The 25130-nt window shown below is 41.9% G+C and overlaps 2 protein-coding genes across 2 annotated transcripts in view; one reads left to right on the top strand and one right to left on the bottom strand.

Annotated features, from left to right (window-relative positions):
* The first annotated feature begins 374 nt into the window (after positions 1-374).
* col9a1b (collagen, type IX, alpha 1b) lies at positions 375-13145 on the top strand. The gene is made up of 32 exons (XM_088305592.1): positions 375-586; positions 1183-1236; positions 1325-1360; positions 1474-1536; positions 2651-2704; positions 3007-3042; positions 3117-3140; positions 3239-3292; positions 3650-3703; positions 3792-3824; positions 3897-3953; positions 4225-4278; positions 5316-5369; positions 5458-5511; positions 5577-5630; positions 6499-6552; positions 6631-6684; positions 6758-6811; positions 6894-6947; positions 7366-7410; positions 7499-7552; positions 7636-7689; positions 7791-7844; positions 9269-9340; positions 9467-9502; positions 9588-9632; positions 9728-9760; positions 9842-9988; positions 10765-10819; positions 11527-11715; positions 12192-12269; positions 12355-13145. The coding sequence occupies exons 1-32, from the start codon at positions 512-514 to the stop codon at positions 12540-12542; spliced, it is 2022 nt and encodes a 673-aa protein (XP_088161718.1). The 5' UTR covers positions 375-511; the 3' UTR covers positions 12543-13145.
* Positions 13146-16955: 3810 nt separating this feature from the next.
* col19a1 (collagen, type XIX, alpha 1) overlaps positions 16956-25130 on the bottom strand; it is an 87290-nt gene continuing 79115 nt past the window's right edge. Inside the window, exons 51-52 of the mRNA XM_088305196.1 lie at positions 20759-20836; positions 16956-17884 (exon numbers count right to left, since the gene is read on the bottom strand). Of these exons, the coding sequence (XP_088161322.1) occupies positions 17706-17884; positions 20759-20836 (257 nt within the window). The 3' untranslated portion in view covers positions 16956-17705. The remainder of the gene's footprint in view (positions 17885-20758; positions 20837-25130) is intronic.

The following is a 25130-nucleotide window of genomic DNA, read 5'->3' on the forward strand; positions in this document are numbered from 1 at the left end:
ATAAATAGTTTTAGGATTTCAGCTACCTGATTGTGGGTAATATCAATCAATGCTGATCCATTGTGATGTGATCAGAGCAAGGGCAGAACCTTGTTGTGACCTTCCAATCGGGGCATCTGTAAGAAAATTAATACTTTTTTTTTTAATAACTCAAGTTATGTGATAGTTATCAAAAATGTGCAAACCCCTTCTAAAAGATTACACCTCCTTTTTACTTGACACAAATAGGGAATCATTAAAAAAATAAATAAATAAATGTACCTTCCAATCCTGCCTATTGGACGAGTCTTTGTGGCCCTGCCCCTTTGGTCCCCCCCCTTTCACCTGACAATACATGAATAAACATGCAAACCATGAATATTTACGAGCTCGGGATGGCCACGGGCCCTCTGTGGGTCTCTTGATAGCCGAGAGGGGTCCAGTTGGGTTGTTTTGTCTGGGGCTTCTCCCATCCCAACAAATCCAACAGAAAAGGACTTCCAACTGTTACCTTTTCAGCACACGGGGAATCATGGCTCGGGGCCCCGGTTATCGAGGGCCTCTTCTGGGGCTGCTCCTGCACTTTGCTCTACTTTGCTCAGCTCAAGTAAGTCTTATTTGTGACCTTCATTTCTCTCTCTTTGTTTCTCTCAGTAAAATGACGTGACAGAGGTGCAGGTGAGTGCTTTCTACACGTTGTTCAGACTTATGAGCTGCATGTAAACAACTGTTTTGTTTTCTTCAAATGTTGTGAGGATATTTCACATGTAAAAAAAACGGACCGACAAAAATCAAATACAGTAAGTTACCAATTCAGTTATTATTATTTCAACTTTTTATTACGACAGTATTTTTTTTAATCTAGAATGTATTCTTTTAAAATAATGTATATGCAATAATGGTGTAGGTAAAAAATTTTTTTGTTGCTTTTTCCATTTTCATCATCAAGACCCCAAAGGGGTTCTAAGTTCCTCAGTATGATTCTTGGAAACTCAAAAGCATTCCCAAATTATATATGTAGGTTTCTATAATCTGTATGGGAAATTATAATGGAGTGGGTTGAGGACGCACCTGTGCCCAAGGTATCACTTTTATTTGGACTGAAACGAACAGAAAAAAAAAAAAATCACAGAAGACACGAAAAATAATTGTGTCTTTCCAAATTTCAAATGGTTTTGTGCTCATATGTTTTTCCCAACTCAGAGGGAACAAGGATCTCCTGGACCTGCAGGTGTACCAGGAATTGATGGCATTGACGTGAGTCCTTGAGTGCAGTCACGTTAGTCTGTCTTCCTCTTTTTTTTTGGATTCAATATTTTATCTTTTTTTTTTTTTTTCTTTTTAGGGTGATCGAGGATCAGATGGCCCGGATGGTCTTGCTGTAACGATACATTTTTCATTTTTGATTCCCCTTGTTTTATTTTATTATTTTAATTATTATTTTATTTAATTGTAGGCCTATTTTGAACATTTGTGCTGGATTGTCATTTGCAGGGACCTGATGGAGAACCTGGTAGACTTGGCTCTTCTGGATTACCTGGAATTCCTGGAAATGATGTAAATGATCTATTTTTGCATGCATGCTTATTTTAATCATGTATTCATATTTTAAAATGATTTCTATTTGCTGTGTCATTGCACTTTTCAAGGCTTATTTATAAAAGTTTCACTTGAGTCAGCACATACTTTGCATTGCCATTAATCCATTTGACTGTAAAATGATAAGATGCTTGCAAGAACATTTTAATGGGCAGGATGATACAATTATGGTAATTAATTAATGTATTCATTTTTAAATTAAATTAGTGCAGAAATGGTGGCGCATCATTTGATTGGTTGTTTTAGCAATGTTATGATGACGTTATATGAACAGCAGTTTCCGTTTGTCAATTACTCAAATTTTGTGCTCGCTGGATTATTTTATTTTTTTTAACTTATTTATTTTTATTTCAACTAGTCATTTCAATAATTCAAGCAAATTGAGTCACAAAGAATTTTGTTAAACCGTCAAACCTCCTTTATCATAATAAAGTTATCTTGAAAATTACACACTTTTAGGGCCCCAAAAAATGTGTAAAGTTGTTGCAACACACCTCTGTCAACGTTTAATGGATCAGTACCAGACTGGTGAAAGGCATTGTTGTTGCAGGACATTCCTCTACTTTATTGACAGGTGATGAAAATGCCATAATGCCTCGTCACAAACCTTTGGAAAGAAATGTTAATTAATGCGAAAACAAAAGGCTCTCAGTCGGTATCATGCCCTGGGAATCCACAAAACAGTGTGGAATGATTCCTTGTTTGAAATGAGCCAAAGGAATGTTGCTCTCTGCCGTCTGCAGTCTGAGCGCTTTGCCCTCTTGGCCCACTGCTGACTCCTTCCTCCTCGAAACTTTCCTCCCGTGTGCCTCTTTAAGTTTTTTAGGATTTGAGTGAAACTGGGGATTTAATTAATGCTCCAAACTGCACCGTAATATATAATGTAACAGCCGGTAGGAGGTGGTTAATCCCTTTTATGAGCGGGGCTCCTCCCACAAGGTCAAACTTTTGCTGATGTAACATTATAGCGATCTAATTCTGAATATGGAAATATTGCCAGAGGAAAGGTACTGGCTCATTTAACAAGCACATGGCAACGTGAGCTAATCCTGTCCCAATGTGCTCTCCGCAGGGTTTGACGGGCCCTATCGGAGAGCCCGGGCCTGACGGTCCCCCCGGACAGAAAGTAAGTGACTAATGAGCCCCTCACCTCAGAGAACGTCCGGGAAACGGTGCCAAGCTGCTGTCTGCTCTTTTGCCGTTCTTTGCATAAATTCCTCCTGACAAATGAGACCTAATCCTGCAAGTCCTCTGTGTAATCTCCGTGGGGAGGCAAAGCCCGGCATCGCTCCTCATTAGTACAAACATTGCTGGGTCAAGTGTGCCTGGCCGGCCCAGTCATGTGATGACTATTTAGTCTCACGTAGCTTGTTTGGAGAATGTTTGGATATATATCGAGTCCATTAACAGAGCACCGTTTGGTTCTAGGGAGAACCTGGAACAGTTGGACCTCGTGGATCTGCTGTGAGTGTCACATCTCCAAATATGCGTCCATGAAACGACATGAATCACTCATTACGTTGTTTGCTTCTCCTCAGGGTGTCGGGTCAGACGGACCCCCTGTAAGTTACTCGCCAGACGTATCCGTACTTTATTAGTCTTGTTTGCACGTTTTTGCATGAAAACAAGTTTCAGCGCTCTTTGGTTTAATTCTGAATAGGGTCCGCCTGGGCCAGGAGGACTTTCAGGCCAATTGGGAAAAACAGGACCACCTGTAAGTACAGAAAGGGTTTTAATTAGCGAATGTTAATCAGAAAAGTGAAAAGCACTTCATGTTAGCCTAAAAAATGCAAGCCCTTCATTTCATTTCTGGAAAGAGTTTTTGAAACTGCATCTCAAATAAGTCAGACCACTTATGGTGTCCAAAAAAAAAACTACAATGTGTGCATGCTTCAGAACTTGGCCTACATTGGTTAATAGTTTTATTCCTATTTATTTTGATTTGATTCATACATGAATGCATCTGGGCTAAATTAAATTGATGTACGTAATCAAATATAAGATGTTTGTTATGACTGTAAACAGTGTTGCTAATTTTTTTTTTTTTTGTGTGTACAATTACCGACCGCAGGGGCCGATGGGTGTGAGAGGGCCACAAGGACCTCGTGGACCAACAGGTCCCAGAGTAAGTCAGCTCTTTAATTGGAGATGACGTAATAGCGCCTCTTAATGTATACTTGTGAGTATAAAACACATCTTCTGTCTCGTTGCAGGGGGCGGCTGGGATGCTGGGCAGCGTTGACCTGGTAAAATCAGTCAAAATCAAATAAAGATATTTCATTTTTGTGACATGTTCTACATTTTCTGCTGCTGTCTAGTGTCCCAACTCGTGTCCACCCGGGACCTCCGGACATCCTGGCCTTCCTGGCATGAAGGTGATTGAAAGAGAAGAATCTTGTGTCAATTCAAAGTGTGGGACAATGAGTGCAACTTTTTAGGGAACAGAACAAAAATGGGGCCTCTACTAGTCGCCTTCCGTTCAGATAAACAATACATCACACTTTATAATTCTAATAATGCTAGTTTTATTTTTTTGCCAAACTGACCCAAGGTTTTATAATTTATTTTATTATATTTCATTGTATTTTATTATTTTATAATTATATTAAGTCTGCCGTAACTGCTTTTGTCTATGCTTTCTACCAGGGTCACAAAGGTGTAAAAGGTGAAGCAGGGATACCTGGCAAACAAGGGCACAAGGTAGACATGTGTATATATATTTCTCCAATATTCCATGCATGTGATTCACCCCAGTGAGATTCCGCCCCATAAATGCAACACGCATGTCACAACATTCTCATTCAGATGATCTCTGTTAGGAAAATCTCGCTGCACAGTTTGTGGCGAGCTTTTTTTTTTTTTCGTGCTGCTTATTGTCAGAAAGAGGCCAGCCACGCTCATGTAATGCCTCTGATACCTCGCCAGCATGATTGATTTGAAATGATGCTCAAGCACCCTTTTCCCCTCTAAAGTGTTCATACACTATATAAATGGAAATGAGGTGCTCTTTCTGTGTGCAGGATATGATTCACCAGCAGCCTAACAATGATGTTGTCTGTCACTGACGAAACCGGAGTCATTTCAGGGACCTTTTGTCTGTTTATGGAGGGCCACTCGCTGTTCACAATAAATTGACCACATGATAAGCCGGGCCCGTTTCCATCTTGTTCGGGTCTAAAGTTCTCAAAATGCTTCAGTGAGTGTATAAATGCTCCATTAAAGTTAGAGACCTCTATAAAACATATTTATTAAATAAACAAAAGGTAGATGACACGTTTGGCTGCTCACTCTTTCCGGAGTTTCCAGATCATTTATCTGCAGTTTGATGTAAAACAAATGTTGACTTGTTTCATGTGGTTCACTTGTTTGTTGTTTCACGGTTTCATTATGCGGCCCGTGTTGTTTACTTTTTTCAATCGCCGCCTCTATTACCCGCAATTAAAAGAACAAATTGCCTTTTTAACGATAGAAAATCTGTGATGCTTAAACCTCCCCCCCCAAACGCTTTCTTCCGTATCGACTGCAAAGTCAGCACATTATTTATTTGTCATTAGCAAAGCGGGCCAACAAATTCGAGTTAAATCATTGGCTTAACAACAATTTAAAACAGAATTGCTCTTCTTGTTTTCCATTTAACACAATCTACAGTTTTTGTGTAACCGAGAAGCATCATTAGTGGCGTGACATTTTTTTTCTCTGCTGCTGATGTTGTTTGTGTTGTCGTGTTTGGTCCGAAGGGAGAGGAAGGAGAGCAAGGCGGTCAAGGGGAGGTCGGCGCACAAGGACCGACGGTGAGATTGTCCATTTGTTTTCAGTGTGTGTGTTGTGCTCACGCTCACTTTTATTTCACTCACTTGTTGTCTCTGTGGCTTGTTTCAGGGCGCGCAGGGCATCCGTGGAGCAACAGGAATGATGGGCACCAAGGGAGAGCTGGTTGGTGTTTTTTTTACCATTGAAGATGAACTGGGACAAAATGTTTCCTGCCTGTTGTCTGACAGGGAGCTCGAGGTTTCGACGGAGGTCCAGGTCCTCAAGGCGTCGCTGGTGCAACAGTAAGTGTTTAAAAAAATGTACAATATGGACACAAAATATACAGAGAGAGATCTGTTGAAATTGTTCATCCATTAAAAGTTCTGCTGGAGTCCACGAAGAGCTGCTTTAAAGACATTGGTGTCGAAGAGTCCTGTAGAAAGAAACAAATTCACACATGCATGCTGAAAAATCTTGTTGAAAATATTCCAAGCAGAGTGAAAGCTGTTATCGCAAATGTTCTTTTCTTTTCCATTTGGCACTTCCAATATGAACATATGCAAACAGTTAACGGACAAGTTCCGCTACTTGTAATTCTCAGGGGCACTGACTCGATGATAACCGGACTGCTCTGTTTGTCTTGGAAGACGTTTTGCGTCTCATCCGAGTAGACGACATGCAACAAGGCTTCGTTAGGACTTTGTCAGCCTAAGTTGGCGTAGAAAACTCAACTACCGGTGCTTATGCTCCAAATTGGAGGCATGGCCGCCAACCACGAATGGTATCTATCACTTGAAATGCAAAACAAGAGCTGTAAAGAGGCCTCGGAGAGAGGCCTGCTATTCAAACCTTGTTGCTTGACCTGATGAAGCCGACTCGGAGATGAGAGGCGAAACGTTTTCCGGGACAAACGGGGCAGTCCGGGTGCGATCGTTTCAGTGCATTGAGGAAATTATCCACATGGAAAAATTACTCGTAATCTTATGTGATTTATTTTGAAGCGACTCTCACCTCAACAACGACAGAAGTGAGATTGAAACAATATTATAATATTCCTGAAATTGAATTTCTAACATTGCTGCACCACAGCTAAAAAGTGCCACTTCCTCTCCATTACTTTCGTCTCGTGTCGCTCCCGACGCCGGACGTTCACTCAATCTATAATTTCAGGGTGATCAAGGCCAACGAGGTGTGATGGGTGAGCCTGGCCCGAAAGGTGAAGAGGTCGGTTGGCACGCCATCCGTGACCTTAAATTCCGTCAATAATGTTTTGTTTGTCTGACCTTCGGTTTTGTTGGTCAGGGTTTCGAAGGGCCGAGAGGCATCACCGGTCTGCCAGGTCCCAAAGGAGACGCCGTGAGTCGGATTATTTGCTTGAACACGATGGCAACAGTCGGTTTTTGGGGGCTTATTTAAGTTTTCTCATCAGGGTTTACCCGGCGTGGATGGCCGTGAGGGAATTCCAGGCATGCCGGGAGCAAAGGTATGACTCCGACTGCTGCGTATTATCATTCTAAAGCTTTGTGTTACCATCAGATCTTCCTCACTGTTTGTTTTGCCTCCAGGGAGGGGTTGGGAAACCGGGACTTGCTGGAGAGGTCGGCCCTCAGGGACTTCCTGTAAGTTTGACCCCCGCAAAACTGAACGCGGCACACACCAAATAATTCTGCTCTTTTAATTTTCATGATAACCTTTTACACATGCTATTAAACCCACACACACACACAGACGCTACAAGACAGTAATTACGTTGTCCCGGGCGGGCACAAGTGTGCAAGCTGCCGCCCTCGAACGTGCGAGGAGCTTAATGAAAGGCACTAATGGGCCTCAACTCGACTGTGACACTGTTTAGCCAAGATTGTGTCGGTGTTAAAGTCGTCACCCGAATTAACCCTCGTGGGCGCTGTGATCAAGACGTTTCTAAGCAGCTTATTTGGGCCGAGAGCTCCGACAAATATCATGAATCCATTTGTGTGGCAACAGCGAGGGGATGTTGCCTTTTAAGATGTTTTGGGGATCTGATTTTGTGTCTTTCAGGGTTTGCCTGGCTCACCTGGAGCGAAAGGACAGAGTGGCTCAAAGGTTGCTGGTTTGATTTCAAATTAAATAATGAGCCGGTGTTGCTTGCGTTGACATTTGAAATGAAAATTGGATCGCTTTTGTGCTTTAGGGAGATGGCGGTCAAACGGGCTTCCCCGGAACGATGGGTTCCGCCGGGAAAATGGTATAACGCACCAAAGTTATTATCCAACCAGCCTTGTATTGTATTGACAAAACACTTAACAAGTGTGAGCTTTTTCTCTACAGGGCGAGCACGGGGAACAAGGCGAGGTCGGATCCGTCGGACCCATCGGTGAACCGGTGAGTCGTCGTCCTGGTTTCAATTGAATAATTTTAATTCAATTAAAAGTCATCGGATCCCCCTTTCATTATTGTTAATCCTCCTCCGTCTACGCTTGCAGGGAGAATTGGGAGAACAAGGCCCGGTGGGTCCACTTGGCAAGCCTGGTTCCAGGGTAAGATATTTGCTAATGAAGCACGTATTTATTTCATTTCATATTCTTTAACTGGGAACATTTCGAGGCTACAGAGAATATTTAATTTCATGTCATTTATTTCGTGGAACGCATTGAAATGCTGCTGGGTATACTGCAATTTTTTTCCCTTGATTTTATTTCATTTCAGTGATAACTTAAGGGGATAATTGCATTTTTTTGGATGGGACGATGTTCTTTTGTTCAACATAATATAAGACGCTGTCGCAAATCGAAACAAATAAAGTCGGAGAAGGTTTCTTCCCGGCTCTTGTTTCTCTGTGGACTTTGGTATAATCGAGTGGATCTCACTCGAGGTCGACTTTCACAGTGAGGGGAGAGCCGGCTGAAAGGGTCCAGTGTTCTCTGTCGTGACATTCCTCACGGTGCCGCTGAGATCAAAAGGGAGACAAACTGAAGATAGGCTGCTATGCTTTGTGGGCTGCGCTAAAAGTTCGCCACATGAGCCAACGTTTTATGCACGCATGTATATTAATAGTGCTCAGCATGTCGTGCCTTTGGAAGTTTGACAAAAAAAAAAAGTACATTATTTTATATAAGTGTAGCCGTAGCAGGTCGTTGTAGTCGTGCTACCATGAGTATTTGATTCATTGTGTTAAAATGGTTTTAAGGACATTTCTGAGCAAATTGAAGGTTTTTTTTCACACATTTGCATGTATATTTTATTACGCATTATATATATTGCAACACAATGTATGAGCCTCATGCACAATTCAGAGATAGTGAGTTCAAATTCAGGCTTTGACTTTCCCGTGAGGAGTTTGCATTTTCTCCGCCGTGCTTATGTGGGTTTTCTCTCCGTATTTTGGTTTCCTCCAACGAAACATCAAGTTCATTAATTTGTTTTTAGGTGTGAATGGTTTTTAATCTTTACATTGCAACCACTGGATTTTCTTTACTTGTGGGTAAGGACTCATTGTCCATCAACAATTTAAACGGAGGAAAAATTAAGACATCTTAATTGTTTTATTTAACTTGCCAACTTTGCCTGAGGTCAAATTCAATATTCATTGTCTTGCCTGTTTAGTTTTTTTTTTAAATCATTCCATGTCTTGTCTAATATTTGGACCCTCATATGAAGTCAAATACATAATTGTAAACAAAGCATTTTAAATATGTTGCACATCTGTTCCTAATGTTTTGACTGGTCCATTTAATTTCTTGTACCATTATGTATATGCATTATTATATTATATTAGCTACTCAAAACCAAATTGTAACAATGTATGAAGACCTGCTATTTTTTAACCATCAATAACTGTGAGTACATTCTGGCTAAAAAAAAAAAATATATATATATATATATATATATATATATATATATACAGTATATATTTATGTATAAATAGACATACCCTTTAAATGTGCTTGTGGGTCTGTGATAGGGACCCAAAGGTGACCCCGGCCTTCCTGGTGTTCCGGGCCCTCCTGGCGTTCCTGGAGTGAAAGGAGAAAGGGTAAGCAAATCACCGCAGTCCATCTTGCAAAGACGATTGTTTAGATGGAAATCCCTATGCTCCCTGAATAATGTACACACGCACACACACACCTGCTTCAAAGCTCATTTGTCTCGTTGATTACAGGGCGAGCGAGGAGAAGCGGGGCCCAAGGGAGAGCAGGTATGAATTCCTCATATGAAATGATTATTTCATGTGTGAGGTCTAATGATACTTAACTGAAAAAAATGATCACATATTTTTTCAGGGACCACAAGGTGACGAAGGCAACCCTGGAGAAAGAGGAGATAATGTAAGTTCTGTTGTAAATACGAATTCTTTTGACGGCAAAATCTGCGGAAAATACAACATGTTTGAATATTTGTTGATGTCTCGCCTCTCTTGAAGGGGGAACCTGGAGAAGGTGGAGCAAAGGGAGAGGTGGGTCGCCGTTTATTTTTTGGCATTGCAATCTTTAAGAAGCACCTAATTCATTGGTTTGGGAATGTATTATTTCTCAAGACTGGCAACCCTGGGGAACCTGGCAGAAGAGGTCCAGAGGGAACTCGAGGCCAGCCCGGAATTGAGGGACCGCCTGGCTCACCTGGACCGCGAGGCATGCAGGGGAACAGAGGTCCCCCTGGAACCAGAGGAACACAAGGTCCTGCGGTAGGTAGAGTCGCCTCTAATAAGTTTCATTTCCTGCGCTTACGGCTGTTGTCAATTTTTCCGCGTGTTTTGGTACCCTTCTGTGGAGGCATCGCAAAAAACAAAGAAAAAGCAAAAATTAATGTGTGGAGCTCATCATTGAGCTCAGTCCTTCTCAAATAGTTTGGCGGGCCCTTCTGGGAGTGTATAGTGCGATGCAGAAGGGGGCGTGTGTGAACCTAGGGAACATGCTTTTTTTCCGCCGTACTCCAATCAAGTGTAATTGCGCCTCCACTCCAGTAGCTGGCAGTGGCGCTCTCCTTGCCTATTTGCACAGCAAGTATTAACTCTACGGTGTAGCCTTATTTTGCAATAAAAATACTATTATTTATAGTTGTGGCGGAGAGTGGGTGGTGCAAACTTTTTCTTCTTGCTCGGGGGGGCGAAACAGAAAATAATCGAGAAGCACTGATTTAGCTGAATGTTGAAGTTGACGTCATGCAAGAAGGTAATTTTGAGGTTCGACTGGGTGAACGTGATAGAAACGAGTAAACATCAGCCCGAATTTGAATGTGGATTTTGGGTTTCGATGTGGAACGTTAGGTAAAAGTGTGGTTCAGAAAGTGAAAACCAAGACCCCCTTGTTGACCTGACAAGCGGAAATTTCCCATTTAGCGATCAATAAAAGTTATCCATTTTCCATCTCTGAAAGATGCGATCATGTTGATAAACTACAACGAGGAAAGCTGAAGTGTTTTGGTGTCTTGAAGTTGTCCCTGCTCCCGTTTGTTTTGCAGGGTAAAGAACCGAGCGACCAGCACATCAAGCAGGTCTGCATGCGAGTCATGCAAGGTAAGAAGTGATGACCCCATTCATCATCGTTTCGGACTTGAATCTCAGCCACAATGCTTGCTTACGTTGGCCTTCTGCTCTCTCATTGATCAGGACGCTTGCTCATTACGTCCCAGTTCACACACAGGAAAGCGAAAGGCTCATAAGCAAAACATGAAATAAAACTTCAATCTTTGTTTATTTGATGGATGAAAGATCTCCTTGTTCGCCTCGAAAGAAATGTTCCAGCGGAAGACGCAACCTCTCTTCTCTTTATTCTTTTGCTCTTGTGTCTTCCAAACTCATCTCCGAGAGTCATTACTTTTTTATAGCCGAGCTGCTGAAAAATTAATTACACCTCCAGCGGACCTCCACTCCTCTGCTCAGAGAAAAGAGAGTCAGTGGCAGGGAAGGCGATGTTTAAAAGGAACCGTCGGGCCGCATGCGCTGCGTGAATTTTCAGCACGACCCAGGAAGTGCAAGATAGCAGGCGGCAAAGAATCACAGGAGATGAATATTGGATCATTTGCAGCGTGAACATACATTCTCGGTGGCTCATTCAAAACTTCTCTGTTGAATTTACTGAGGGTTTTGTTGAAAGACAGGAGAAGTTTGAAGGATTTCACTCTGAATTGAACCCACAAGAGCATCGAGAACATCTCCAGAACGCTTTCTGCCGACTGTCATGAACTCTGTGCTTTGATTCTTTCTAATTCCATCTCCAATAGAACAACTGGCCCAGTTGGCTGCTAGTTTGAGAAGACCAGAGTCTGGCGCTGTGGGCTTACCTGGCAAACCCGGACCCCCGGGCCCTCCTGGAGCGCCGGGTGACAATGGCTTCCCGGGACTGGCGGGGGCAAGAGGCCTGCCTGGACTCAAAGGGCCGCCAGGACAACTTGGAGCAAAAGGACCCAAAGGTAACTCGAGCGCTCACTTCTATCGAGGTTAAACATAATGAAGTCATTTGTGTTCATTTGTCCGCTGCATCGCAGCAGGCAGCCAAACGATTTTTAATTAGAGTTCAGAATCTGGTCCTATTGTGACTAAAATACCCAAAAGAGAAAATAAGCTACAGGATAAGTGAAAAGCATTTTTTTTCAGCGCCCTCTTGCTGTTTCTTAATTAGCGGACCACTACCTGTTTCAAGGAATATTATTGTTACTGTACCACATTTATTTATTGATTTCTCTTGGATTGGGTGGAAACGTTTCATGGTGACTCAAAAGAGAAGAACGCATATTTTGTCCATTTTTAAAATGGGTCTTTTGCGGCACCCCAGTAACACTGAGAAGAAATTGTGTCCCACTCCAGAATTGAAGTTGCCCATCCCTGCTTTATATCTCGCCCAACGCTCGTAAGTAGTTTGGCGTCATCATATGTTTGCCACTTACAGGCGAAATGGGCGACAGAGGGTCCCGCGGGCCCACGGTGCGAGGACCTAAAGGTCAGCAAGGACCTCCAGGACTTCCCGGTGAGTAAACGTTCGATTTTCACACTTGATTCTGACAGGCGATGTTGATGCTGATCGCTGACAAGAGGAACGTTTGCGCTCGCAGGCGAGGCTGGCAAACCGGGTTACGGTCAGGACGGTCGCGATGGCCAGAGGGGACCTTCTGGTCTTCCCGGACAGCCCGGTGTACCAGGACCTCCAGGTTCAGCCGGTCCTCATGGTTACTGCGACCCATCCTCTTGCAACCTGTCACCGGGCGCTCAGCCGGATGTGAAGGGACCTGCAAGGAACTAAAAGCCACTCTGGGAGAGACAGAGACGATTGGATTAGAACATGTTTCATCTCAGGGGTTTGTGGCGCCTTCTCTCCATTAACCTCGAGTCGAGTCTTGACAAGCTCCGCCACGAGGCGCCCGCCCTACGAAAAACACACATTTTCTTAAGTGTTGCCAAAGCCTTCCACCTGTTTTTTTTTTTTTTTTTCCATGATAGATGTTTTTATATTCTCAGCAAGGCAACCTCAAGTAAAAAAAAACAAACACTCCATTTCCTCACAAAACCTGTCAAATAATCAACTAAATAAATCTGGTTTAGGTAGTTCCTTTTTGTGTTTTATGTGATAATTTATCAAAGATAAACCTTTTTTTTTTTTTTAAACGACTGTTCTCATATCAGAAAGTCTTTGCTGTTGCAAATAAAAACGGACAAAGGGCGCCACACTGACTTCAGTGTATGTTGTAAATCTGTAAAAAAAATGTTTGGGTTGTGGTTAAGTATATTTCCTACAAAACATTCTGATGTATCATTTTGCCTCGCTGTACAGGACGACAACAATTTATATTTCAATAATTATGATTGCAATGGTCATTAATGTAACAAATAAAAAAACTACACACAACACTGTTTATTTATTTTGTATGGAAACATTTGGTTATTAATTTCAATTAATTCTTTAAAAAAATACCTCAAAGACTGGGCATTGTGTATGATAACGCGCCTTTTGACAATTTGCAAATCATGAGCTGAATATTAAAAAAAATTTTTTTTAATGTATTTTAAATTTGATTTATTTAAAATTTCTTGACAGTATATAAGTGCTTTGTTGGGTTATGAACTTCGACACCAGAGCCGATGTTCTTCTATACCACCGGTGTCAAACTCAAGGCCTGGGGGCCAGATTTGGCCCGCGACCCAATTTTACGTGGCCCGCGTAGGGCAAATCTTGTGCGTCAACTTCCTTTTTCTAGGACATTTTTTTCACTTTTAACTACATTGAGATATGACATATTGACATTTATTTGTTGCCAATCCTCCCCTTTTAAAATAAATTGAAAAATCGTTGAACAAACAACTGGCTTACTGGCTTCTGATTTCAAAACTGGCTTCATGACGGCCCTCTGACGGAAACCATAACTACAATGTGGCCCATCCACAAAAATGAGTTTGACATCCCTGTTGTATACATTCACCAGGTTTCGAGGCAATAGCAAAAAAACTGCAGCCGGATTCATTATTTCAAGACATACGGACGAAGGATCACACATTTGCAAAGCGATGCTCAGGTTTAATAGAAAAAAAAACACAACATATATTCGACATTGCTTAGTTAATGAAATACAACAGAATGCCTCGAATAAATCACTGTATGACGTTTATTGCACACAAGGAAGGCAGATGTCATTTCAAATCAAGAAAATGCCACAAAGGAACATGTCAAAGAGAACTTTTGCTCATGAAAACCACATACAAAGGAAACTCACGAAATGTTGTCTGAAAACATAAAAACAAAAAAAAAATGTTTTCCGAAAGAACTAATCACATGTCGAACAGAGTGAGGTAGATATCGAAGCAAACAAAAAACGAGGACAAAAGGACACTCAGTACGACATCAGCTTCTAAACACAGACCGTGTGAGCAGCAGGCAGACGTTTTTTAAAATCTGAGAGAGCATGCTGAGCTGCTGATCCATACTCCCCTCATTACAAGTTTATTCAAAAGATTACATGACGTTATACGCGGTTACAGGATATCTTTGCATTTGGGGGATAGAAAAGAACAAAATAAGCCATGACAAGATAAGCAGTTGATTGAAATGATGCGACCACAAATACACGCCTTTGTGTTGGCGCTCCAATTACAGTGAGATAGATTTGCACGGAAATGCTGGTGAAGTGAGCTGTGACATCGGGAGACACAATTCAGTCCTCCCTCGTTATCTCAGCTAAATTGAACTTGCATGAATATTAAGGGTACACACACGGAAAGCTCTCATCAGTACAACAGAAGAAAAACAGGAAGTTCAGATTACTTTTCGTGCCATCACAATTCGATCAAGGTCAGTTTTATTGTCTCGGTGGGGAGCCTATTAAGAGGAACATGATGAAAAAAGCCACAAGCCAATAGAGAGCCTATTGCCTCAAGTCCTTCTCCAACATTGAACATTCTGACTTTCGTCCAGCAGGGGGCTCTTTTGACTCAGAAATGAAGGCTTCAACTAAGACCCAGTCGCATTTTACAACCCAACTGATGACTAAACAAGCATGCTTTAAGAACAACAACAACAAAAAAAAAATGCATATTTGGCGAGGGATCTGATGTTCCTTGATGTGCGAATTGGAAGAAACAAGAAAAGAAACAAGATTACAAAAAATGTGAATGAGGAAAAGAGCCAGTTCGAAACTCACAGACACAACTCTACAATATCAAATACAAAAGGACATATTAGAAATTAAAGCCTTTGTGTCCAACTTTCATTACAGCAGCACCAATCAAAAAAGAAAAAAAATGGAAGCATATACCGAATTTCCTCAAAGAGTGGCCTCGACACTAAACACCGCATCCCGAATAGAGACGGACAAAGGGCGAAAAAGAAAGGTTTAGTGAAACGATGTGGCTTTAATTTCTTTTACTTGACACTCAATATCCCCATTTATAACCATTTACGCTATTATTGTATCAACTCCAGAGCACACATGACTTCAAAAGCTATATATATATATATATATATATATATATATGTATATATATATATATATATATATATATATATATATATATATATGTATATATATGGCTAAGGATAAGCATTATTTTGAATATGGACTAGATTGTATATTATTTTAATAAAGTAAAAAGTCGTAAAGGCCCCCTTATAGATGCCTGGTAGTAGTCAGTAGATCCACTCTTTCCAAAGAAATACGATAATATAGACAACATTGCGATTGGCAATATTATTAAATCAATGTAATGGCTGTTCGACTCAAAGCGTACGATCAGTGCATTAAAACAAGTTTAGAAATGAGCAAATAAATAAATCAACAACTTCCAGTCTTAAGGCCATGAAATCAAAAAAAAGAAAAGAATCCGGATGTTAGTGTCAACATGTCAAGTAGAGATGCGAGTATAATTCACAAACAAATTATTTAGTGCAGTTATTCCGTCCGATGACTTTGGCGGTGCCGAAAAGCAAATATATACAAATAGACGGGAGGAATCCTCATCTGCAAACATCGTGTAAACACAACACAATCAACTAAGGCGCACAACGCAGCAACATTTCTTTTCGTGTATGACTGAGAACCTTAACACGTCGTTAAAATGATAACTTGCGTGTGTAATGACACCATCAGGTCCCATTACAAGCACCATTAGCCAGAAACAAAATGCACTTGCAAAATCGCTCATCACTCGTTATCCGACTACGCAACTGAGAGTATTTACACATCAAAGCAAGAGTAAGATTAAAGTCTATGAAGGCCCATTAGGGACAGTGAAAAAAAGAAATTAAGTTACGACAATAAAGATTTAAATCAAGTGATAAATTGATTTAATAGTAAAAAGTTTTATAGTTCATGAAGTCATTTTATGAGAAATCACTGCAGAAATAGAATCAAGAGAAAAAAAGGAATATGAGAAATAAGGCATCATATGAATTTGTATTTGTCTAAAATAAAGTCACACTGTTATGAGAAAAACATGTAGCTTTACAAGAATAAAGCTGGATTTTTATGAAAAAAATTCGAAACGTGGTGTTAAAATGATTGAACATGCATGTTTACCGTAATGACCTTTTAAAAAGGTCGAGAATAATTATTATTGAATGATATATACTTTTACGAGAAAGGTTACAATATTAGAGAAGCTGTAAAGTACAAGAAACAAAAAAAAGAAAAAAAAACACAGATTAAAGAAGTACTATTACTCAAAATAAAGTTGCCAGCTTGCATTAAAATTAGGACAGGTGTAATATCATGAAACAAAAGTTTGAAATATGAGTTCACTTTTTAAATAAATTAAGTTAGTAATATGATAAATTGAAAAATTAACATCAAAAAGTACAAAAAAAAGACAAAAATCAACCATTCTAACTTTATTCTTGTAATAATGCCGCTTTATTTGTCTGGGGATTTTTTTTTTTTTGCACAATTTTAAGTCTTGAGTCAGCCTGGCCTTAAAATTCTTTCATAAAGGTGATATTATATAATCCTCAGATCACATTTAACCGTTTGAAGTACAGCACATTATTTTCTCGTTTATCAATGCGCCCTCAGAGTGTTTTTGCTTTTCTTTTGTATCGCCAGTTGCCATAGCGAAGCTAATTAAGGACTGATGTTGTAGCAGGAAATGGGAAGACATTTAGTTTCTTTTTTTAAATGATTCTCATGCACGATGCAAATCACTTTATAATAAACCCAAGATAGCCCACACACACACACAAATGGGTTAATCCACAATCCGGGAAAAAAAAAAAAGAGCTCTTTTAATACATTCTTTAAGATCTCGCCACAAAAATAAATAATTCTATATCAAACACAGTGGATGCACTTTGGTTAGACATAAGGCGCTGGATTCTTTCTCAAGGAGATTTTTTGTTTTAGATGCTTGCTTGCTTGCCTGCTCGCTCTCTCACAAACACACGTCTATTATCAGACCATTATTCAAATGCGTTAGGTCGCACGCAGGCTCTGCAGTAGCCCGATAACAAGGAGTTCCATCGGGCGACGGCTCGACACGAAGACCACCGCGAAAAGTCCACAGAAGTAATTCTCTCTGAGGCACACATGAAACAAACATTCATCTCATCTCATTCTTCTTCGTCTTTCAAACTGCGCGCACGCACATACGCACGTATGCTATACCTTCTGCTCGCTTATCTGAATGAGAACAGGCGTGTCGATTAAGGAGGCAAACAAATAATTAAGAACATGTTATTTCGACGGGGCTAAAAGTGACTAAACAAAGTCATTTCGCGGCCTTGAGAGACGTAATGACAGTTGACAAGGAATGCATTACATCACAGCGGGGAAGAGGGCTGGGTAAAAACAAGACCTAGCTCAAAAGTACAGCTTTGCAAAAAAAAAAAAACAATAAAATTGCATTCAAAACAAGCCCATTAGCAATGTCACAAAAAAAAAAGAGGGCCCCTACTGTATTCAAGCGTTGGTTGGCTTGACTGCAATCAGGCTGTCCCTCCTTTCCTGCCGCGGACAGTGTCCGACTGCGCTTGTGAGCTCCGAGCAGGATGGCTGAAGGCCGCGCTGGGCTCAAATGGATGACAGTCACTGGGGTCGCACGTCCCTGCAGGTCCACGGGGCCCCGGAGAGCCGGGAGGACCTTGAGAAGTTGCCCCGGGAAGGCCTTGAGAAAAGTTAAAAAAAAAAAAAGAGATAGTTATTGGATATACCAAATGTTGAGCTTTTTTCATCATAAAGCTTCCGACACAGATCATATTTCACACGATCCACATATTTAACTCATTCACTGCCATTGACGGCTAAAGACGTCAAGAATCCATTTTTTTTCTCGGCTGGTAGTGAACGAGTTAATAAACAAACACAGTGCAACTAAACCTCTGGCAAGCATGCACCCAAAGCTAGCAACCTGCTTTTGGCGCTTTTATGAAAAGACATTCTACTGTTTCATCAGTTTATCATCCCTTTTTTTTTCTCCATTTCCACACTCTATGGAAAAGCAGATATTCTTATCCCATGTTACTAAGCAACACTGCGTCGTGGAAATGGAATCCAAACAGCTCTTTGTATTTTGTAATATATACAGTAGCCTACACAGACCACACACACACAAAGTCTGCTTGTTTCTTCCCTCTCGCTTACAGCGCACGGCTCCGTGTCAGCCTTCAATTATAGCATCCATCTCATAAGCGGGACGCTCACATCATATCATGGAGCGTTAGCTGAAAACCACAACCACACATTCTCCCCCACCGAAAACACAACTTGGCCTTTTCATCACCCCTGCCATCCATCTCCTGCCTAACAGCTTGCACCAAACTGTCTGCAGCTCTGCGCTTGTTATCCTGTCGCTATTCGGACAAATGCGTGTCGGAACCAGGCGGACGATGGGAAGCAGCGACGAGGACGGCCGCTTTAAACCTGAAATGTGGTCAGTGTAGTGCACCGGTAAAGCGCCATGATGAAATCATGAGGAACTTCACGCTATTTACACGACCAGCAGGTCATGCGATTTGTATTTCAAACGAAACTCTGAAGAAAAGTACTGCATGCCGTGTCCATGTGAGGCGACGGCATAACGAGCGAGCGAGACCTCATCTCACTAAAGCTTCAAGATTGAAAGCTTTTATCATCGGGGCAATTGGACAACAATTTGATGATTAATCAACCTGAAAAAGTGTGACGCAGCGTGCCTTTTCTTGAATTAAGCACACCGGAGAATTTGACCCCGATTTGCCCCCAAGTGCAGGGGTGGCAAACTCATTTTTGTGGATAGGCCATTTTTGAAATCAGAAACCAGAAGTAATTGTTTGTTCAACAATTCTTCAATTTATTTCAAAAGGGGAAGATTGGTCACAAATAAATGGCAATATCTCAGATCTTAATTGTTGTTAAAAAGTGAAGGAAACAGGAAGTTGCCGCACGTAATTTGCCCTTCGCGGGCCACATAAAATGTGGCCGTGGGCCAGATCTGGCCCCCGGGCCTTGAATTTGACACACATAGGTGACAATGTTGTGACAGACTGTCGGCCAGTCGAAGGTCCACCCCACCTATCATCCAAAGTCAGGGGGGATAGGCTCCTGCTTCTCCGCGACTCAAATGAGGACAAGCGCAAGTGCTCATGAGATTGGATCTTAATATAAACGTGCCATCCCCAGTCTGACAGAGAGTGCAGAGGTGACGCCTCGTTCACTTGACAAAGTTCGCCACCGCTTATTCTCTTTTAAGGAACTTCAGTCTCGCTGCCTTCCATGTAAGCTCGCTGCACGTGCATCCCCAGAAAGCTCGCCTCTCAACAGCTGTCTTTTCCACGAGGAGCGAGAGGTGCGCTTCCTTTGGCCCCGTACATAAATTGTGCACCTCTCTGGACGAGATGAATGGCATTAAGGTCAGTAATAACTTTGCTGTCACCGGCTGAAAATCAAAGAGGCCTTGCCCACTTGTCATCGCTCCATCAGGCCTTTGGGACGCTATTATTCACTTGACGAGCGCAGGGCACAAACTGACATCTTGTGATGCGATCTGACAGCCGTTTGTTTCGGAGCAAACATTAAACTTGTTGTTTTTTATCACTTCAGAATGGAACGGCTAGTCAGTCAGGAGTAAATGGAGGCACTTGGTTGTAGATCTAACACTCTAAATTGTCTCTAGGTGTGAGTGTGAGAGTCTTGTGTGCCCTGCGATTGGCTGGCAACCAGTCCAGGGTGTCCCCCGCCTACTGCCCGAAGAGAGTTGGGATAGGCGACAACGCCCCCCCCACCCCCGCGACCCTGGTGAGGAGAAGCCGTCCAAAAAATGGATGGATGGATGTCTTGCAGATTGTCACCTCAACTACGATAAATGGAGGTCCATGGTAAGAAGGCATGAAAATGGAATTATCCACATTAAGAATGAAAATCACTCCTCTCCGTTCCTCAGCTAATGCACTGTTGGAATTGTGAGCGAGCGCAACATGAGGGGCATTCATCAACGGGTTGCTGCTGACAACAGCTCAGTGTTGATGAAAGCGCTGAGGCTGAATCAACACACTTAAGCTTACGGGCAACACGGAAAGCAACTGATTAGAAGATGGCCAATTGCAGAGTTGATATCTTTGCATGCCATGGGAATAAAAACATTTTCTGGGAAGGCTTTCTAGATGATGGAGTGTCTGAGGGACTTTTGAGAGGGGACTGATGGCTCACCATCTTTGTTCAAGTTAATTCCCGAAATGTTTGATGAGGATCTCACCACCTAACCCAGCGCTTCTCAATTATTTTCTGTTACGTCAAGAACAGCAAGAAGACAACAATTCGCCCCCCCCCACCAACCACTCTCCGCCGCAACTTGAAATAATAGCATTTTCGTTGTAATACAATGGGCAAGGGGAGCGCCACTGCCAACTACTGGAGTGGGGGTGCAATTACACTTTATTGTAGTACGGCGGAAAAAAAAAAAATCACGTTCCCCCGGTTCACACGTGCCCCCCCCCTCAGCATTGGGAAAACAATGATCCAGTTTATCTAAATCATTTCTGGAAGCTTTGTTTACTGGTCTTACCTGGTGGTCCCATCGGTCCTGGATCACCCGGTAGGCCGAGACCAACCTGACCTCGTTCTCCTTTCTGCCCCCTGTAGCCTGTGGAAAAAGCCCACAAAGTCTCATTGTACAAAAGACAGAAATGCAAAAAGAATGTATGTAAAAAGTTAGTCATGTTAGCACAAATGCCACGACAAGGTCTTATCCAAGGAGATTCAAGGTGGTGATACACTTGTGACACCTTCACATCCATCCAGGGAATTCTACGCATTAGCTCCTGGATGCTATAAATAACACGCGAGTGACGACAATGTCAAATAGCAGCTCTGTGATTATTTGGAGTGAAGCAGCTTTGCAAGTTGACATACAAACAGGCGACTCTGTTCCCACCGTCGGTCCCCTACCTTGAATAATAAAAGACATGCCGTCAAAAAGTGGAAATCATCAAAGGAGCCATCTGTGCGTTCGTCAACGACAGCGACAAGGCGCACAGCTTTCAAGATTCCACAACAGAGCAGAGGCTGATCTGATTGGAAAACGATCAAAGGCGGATTCACTCGACAAATGCAATGAGATGCAACGCTTTCCAAGGGACCGAATCAAAATATTCGCAACGACTGGGCCAAGACAGTTCAACTAAATGCTCTCGGAATCGGAATCAAATGTTATAAACCAAGCGGTTAAGTAGTCAAGCGCAAACTCACTTTGAAACATTAGTTGACAAAAAATTGAGCAATTTATTACATGGAAAAAAAAATAAGAATGTAATATTAACAGTTAATCGTTAAAGTCAGTGTTCAGCAACCTCCTCGTTATGTTGAGCAAAAAAGGTGGTTGACGTGTGCGCAGCCTAATTTCCTGACTACGTACCTGACTATATTTTCCCGCGTTTGAACCCTGCGGCTTTTAATGTTTATTTATGAATTTTTACCGACGAGCTTCACACCGTCAATCGCGCCCATAGTCTCATCACGTCTGACCAATGAAAATACCAAACACGTCACCGTGGGCCAATCAAAGTGTCCTGAGTTCACCCTCAAACTGATTCATCAGCCATTTGTGGCAAAAGTGCACACGTGGGCTGCTTAAATGTGGAAGTCTGCGTGCGTGCGGAGTGCTACGCGGCAATGTAGGAGTGAATACTGAGGAGATAGTACACTGCCGAACAAAAAAGAAGCATCTGGAGTTGAGTTTAATGAGCGTCGGGCACGAGTGCTATAAATACAGCCATGTCTGCAGCGTGACTCTTGTCGCTCTGTTGTTTGTTCGGCCATCGATTGCGACCATCGCTGGCAAATGGTGACAGGCGCTAACAGGCAGTCACGGAAGAAAACATTTCTGACAATGGAACGACATCCCCCGTGTCTCCCCAAACACGTAACAAATGTCTTGCCGCAGAACTTGCCCGATGAAGTTTATCGGCGAATCGAGTGACCGGGAAAGATGCGAATGTGTAACTGGTGACAACTAATTAAAACAGAACAGACCCAAGAAAAAATTAAATAATAATGGAGATTTATTTAGCGTATTTTGGGAACTATAGAGCGCCCCCTACCGGTGAAAGAAAAATCATCAGAAAAGCCCCACCGTTTTATTAGCCGCATGGTTCAAAATCAGGGAAACAGTAGTGGCCTATAGCCGGGAAAATACGGTAAGCTTTTTCAAGTATTTTATAAATGCATATTGAACAAGGTCGACATAAATACTTGAGCGAACGGATACGTGATTAACAGGAAACAAGCTGCACAGTTTAGCAATTGTGGCGTAACCAAACATCTTCTAACTCTGGGGTGGAGAACCTATAGGCTGCCATGGAATTCCTCGTTAGTGGTACCGTTTATAAAGAAAACAAAAAAAGACTGCAAATGATAATAATACATAATAATAAACATTAGTTTAATCGTCCCGTTATATATTTATTTCTTAAATTTGGTCCGGCTCTCGGAGGAAATGACCCCTGACAGAAAAGCGGTTCCCCACCCATCCGTCATCACTCCATGCACAGTCGTTCATTCTTTACCCTTCTCAAGCAACAAGCATGTAAGAATGTGTGAATATTTCCCCAAAGAGGCCCTTGAAGTAATGGAGTCAGGACCAGCAGTAGCGTGGTGTGCATCTTGTGCGCGCTGACAAGAGCATCAAGCGTTCCGCTGCCTGGCCCAAAGGAGAAACGCTTCAACGCTTACGTGTCACAGAAAATCTCAGAAAAAGGGCTTGCGATCGCTCTGAAAAGTGAGCGTGAACGAGAAAAAGGGGAATGGTGGGGGGGGGGCGCTTTGTTGCAATAATGAGTCTTCTTTTCAGCACTCACACAGCCTGGGGGATTTCATTCAGTGAGAAGACACACTCCGGATGAGAGAATATTCTGAACCTTAAGCAAACAGAAAGACTGAGCAATGCATTTGGGCAACAAACTCGATTGCTGCACTCTGATTTGGCCAAAATTGCCATTGTGTCCGTATTTGGCTGAAAAAAAAAAAGACTTGGACTGGCAGTAATGGACAAAATATGTTAAGAACAAACTGGCGGTGTTGCAGCGATTTCAGGCGAGCTTGAGTGATTGGATTGATTGTGCAAGGCATTAATAGCGACATCTAATAAAAAAAAATGTTCTTTGGGCACAGGTGAAGATTAAACATGAGAGCCCAAGTTACTGTGAATGATATTATTAGTGTACAAAATAAAATGAGAATGCACAGATTCAGTTTGTATTAAATGGACATAAATATTCTAATACAAAATGACGTTATAGCAACAAATGGAGCATTACAGTCGAGCCTCCAAAGTCAAACATCCCATCCCATATGCAGTTTAAAGTTAAAAAAAAAACATTTGAGGAAAAACAAATATATGGATATACTGCTAGTCAGTGAGCATCCAAAGGACAAATTCAATACGTGAACATCATTTGACTTTATTTCATTGTACAGTGCACAGTGGCAGTTCGGAATGATGAAATGCTACAAAAACATTTCCTGTTCAGATTTGATCTCACAGGTGTGATGATGGCGTCTATTTGCCTTTGGAACAAATAATTTTATTGAAAATTATTGTATATGGGAAAACAGTGTGTGTTTGGGGGGGGGGCAACTTGAAAGTTGTGATGGGAAAATGAAGCTTCAAATTTGCTTCATGAACCAGTTGCTGTATTTTTGAGTCCTCTAGATGGCACTGTTGGTTTAAATAAAGAGTTTAAACTATGGCAAGTCAGTGTGCTTTCAGACCAATGTTGAACAGAGACTGCCATCTACAGGAGTCCAAAAATACTACAACTGGTTCATGAAGCAGATGTGGAGCTTCATTTAGCCATCACTACTTGAAAGTCAACGAGCATCACAGAACCTGACGTTGAAGGTTCCACTGCCTTTAAATGATGTGGTTACACAAAAGTCATGGTGTGGTTGATGTATGTCTACAATGGTCTAAAAATAAAACAAAAACAAAATTGTGGATTCAAATGGAAAAAAAAATAATGAACGTCTGGTATTTAGCATGCAAGTGCATGGCAGACAGTCTGAGGCCATTAGAAACCAAACCAAAGACAGAAAGAGAAAAGGGACTGTACATTTAACACCAGGCTTATTTTTCTCCATAACAATTCATTTTGGCAGAGAGGAGGAAAAGGCAAATTGGATGTTCCAGAGGAGCACGGTCTCCAGCAGAGGATGACGAGAAATAATGAGGAAAAATTACCCCCCAAACTCTCTCCCCAGATGAGTGGAGTCAACAAAGAAAGAATTAGGAAGTTGTTGAATTTTTGATTTATCAAGGGAGATAGCGCTCCTCTTCATTCTCAGTAAATATTTATTGCAAGGCTGCATTAAGACCACCCTATAAAACATTCTCTTGCACAGCACAGAAATGATAACAAGCAACCCAAAATCCTGGAGCTGTGTAACGGGAGGCATCAACACAACACACACATTTATCGTGTGCTTTTGAGTTGCCTACATTGGCTGTATTATTCATGAACGTGAGCAGCAGCATTTCATATTATGGCTGTGTAAACATGTTGTGGTGTTGTGAGGTAGATGCAAAGCTCAGAGAAAACACACTTGGAAGAAGAAAGCCTGGGCAATAAGATCGCTAAGAGTCCACCCGCTTTCCTGTACCCCCCCCCCCGTCAACCGATCGAGGTATCAATAATGAGACGGTTTTCCCGTGCGTACGGTTAAACTCTCATTCCCAGTCAATTCTTCATTTGTCTTCATATTTCCCAGAGAGTCGCCGTGCGCCACACACTTCTGGCCTTTTTCCTCTGCTGCCCGCCCCTCAGTCTAAAGAGAAAAACATCCCCACAACATTTCAACGGGATCCTTCTGCACATCGGCGGCCTGCCTGCCTGCCTGCCGCAGATCAAAATTTCATCTGTCAGCCATTTTGTCTTCACGTG

Source organism: Idiotropiscis lumnitzeri, chromosome 9 (genome assembly GCF_059441095.1).
Source record: "Idiotropiscis lumnitzeri isolate Australia: NSW breed Sydney's pygmy pipehorse chromosome 9, RoL_Ilum_1.0, whole genome shotgun sequence".
NCBI classification, from domain to species: domain Eukaryota; kingdom Metazoa; phylum Chordata; class Actinopteri; order Syngnathiformes; family Syngnathidae; genus Idiotropiscis; species Idiotropiscis lumnitzeri.